At 35.0% G+C, this 1,685-nt stretch overlaps 1 protein-coding gene across 1 annotated transcript; it reads right to left on the reverse strand.

Annotated features, from left to right (window-relative positions):
- LOC132741700 (single-pass membrane and coiled-coil domain-containing protein 3-like) lies at positions 1–408 on the reverse strand. Its single transcript, XM_060729927.1, has one exon. The coding sequence runs from the start codon at positions 406–408 to the stop codon at positions 1–3; it is 408 nt and encodes a 135-aa protein (XP_060585910.1).
- Between the last annotated feature and the right edge of the window lie 1,277 nt (positions 409–1,685).

Here is a 1,685-nt window from a genome sequence, read left to right on the forward strand (position 1 = left end):
CTATTGTTGAACAAGAAAAAATCCGACAATGCCACCAATCGGTCCGAGGCTTTCTGCAACTTCTTCTGCGACTTTGATTTTTTCTTCAAATGAAACAGATACGTCCATAAGTATTTTGAATATCTTCGGATCCAGTTTGGTTTTTATCTCTTTAACCTTTTGTTTGACAAACTTGTTGATGGCATCAGCACAGTCTGCAATGCTCTGAGCGTTAGCTCTTACCGTCGCTTTTGTGTCAATAGACACGCGTTTAAGGTTCCCTTTTAAATGCGTGTTAATGATGTCGACAAGATCATTTGTGGCCGTCACATCTATAGTCAGATTATTGTAGAGTGCCCCTAAGTTTTGTTGTAATTTAGCCCTTCTTTCGGGGTTTCCGGGATAAAATAAATCTTCGAATACACCCATTGTTTATCTCTGAAAAAAATAAACAAACAATGTATAAGTGTTTGAGAGAAAAAAAAATGCTGATGAGAAATCAGCTGTGCAGATTTAATTCGGAAAGAAGTGTGTTGTCTGGGCACTGACAGAATGAGACTATTCGATGAATTTAAAAAAAAAAATGAAATATAGGTTGCACATTTTTTTATGGCAACCTCCTTTTTAAATACTAAATAAAACAAAATCGAAGTTGTTATTATTGAACGCCATTCATAAGGTAAAGGTAATATTATACATGGTGGTAAATTTCATCTGGCATGGTAATTGCCAGATGATGCTTGTGCTTTTATATCTTGTAATTCAATCGCATTTAATAAATGAACTGCGTAAAAATGACGCCTCATTTTTAATGGATCTGTGTGTCTATGACATGTATGATGACGTCATTTGACAGCTATAAAAGCAGTTATTAATTATTATAAGGAAATAGGTAAGGACTTAATATATAAATTTCCATTAAAATTATTATTTATTACTTTAGTGTCCATAAGAGACAGAGTAACACACACAAATGCTTTAAAAATGATTTTAAATTGCCCGAGTTACGTGAAATGACCATGAAGTCCGAAAAATAGATAAATACAGAATCCCTAAAGAAAGCCCAACACGGCAAAATTGAAAATGTTGCAGGCTCGGTTTGATTGACCCTGTTCATGGACGGTATTGGAAAGTGCAAGTTACCGTCCACGCCCCCTAGCACCGGCTTAAGCAGAATTCAACATTTAAACATGAAATAGTAAAATTTTGAATTTAGAAACCTCCGCAGATGTGTTCATAAGGCGGTTATCATGGAACCTTCAATGTGACACAGTAGTGTCGTTCCATGAAACGCGGCGTATGGTCCCCAAGTAATAAAAAGCGTGTGCCCTAAACGAGAAAACAATGGGCGGAACTAAATAAAATGGAATTTTGAAAGGGGATCAGAGGTTATGAAGCCTGCGTATCACAGATAACACGTCAAAAGACAAATTTAAAAAGCAGGCAACATATCCTAAGGGTGATTCAACATTATTCAAGTAGGAATATTGGAACCACTCAACTAGAAAATGCCGAAAAATTGAAACTAAAAATACCACAAACACAACAATAATGTCGTGCTGAACGATTTTCAACGAAGCCTTGACAAAACATTATAGCCATAATGATACGAATTGTAATAAGGCTGGTTAGAGTTATCAAAATCTTACAAAATTATTTCTACTTCTTTTGTATTATCAACAATATCATTATCATTAGTATCATTA

This window comes from Ruditapes philippinarum, unplaced genomic scaffold, assembly GCF_026571515.1.
Source record: "Ruditapes philippinarum isolate M1 unplaced genomic scaffold, ASM2657151v2 ctg737_1_1_1_1, whole genome shotgun sequence".
Classification (NCBI taxonomy): domain Eukaryota; kingdom Metazoa; phylum Mollusca; class Bivalvia; order Venerida; family Veneridae; genus Ruditapes; species Ruditapes philippinarum.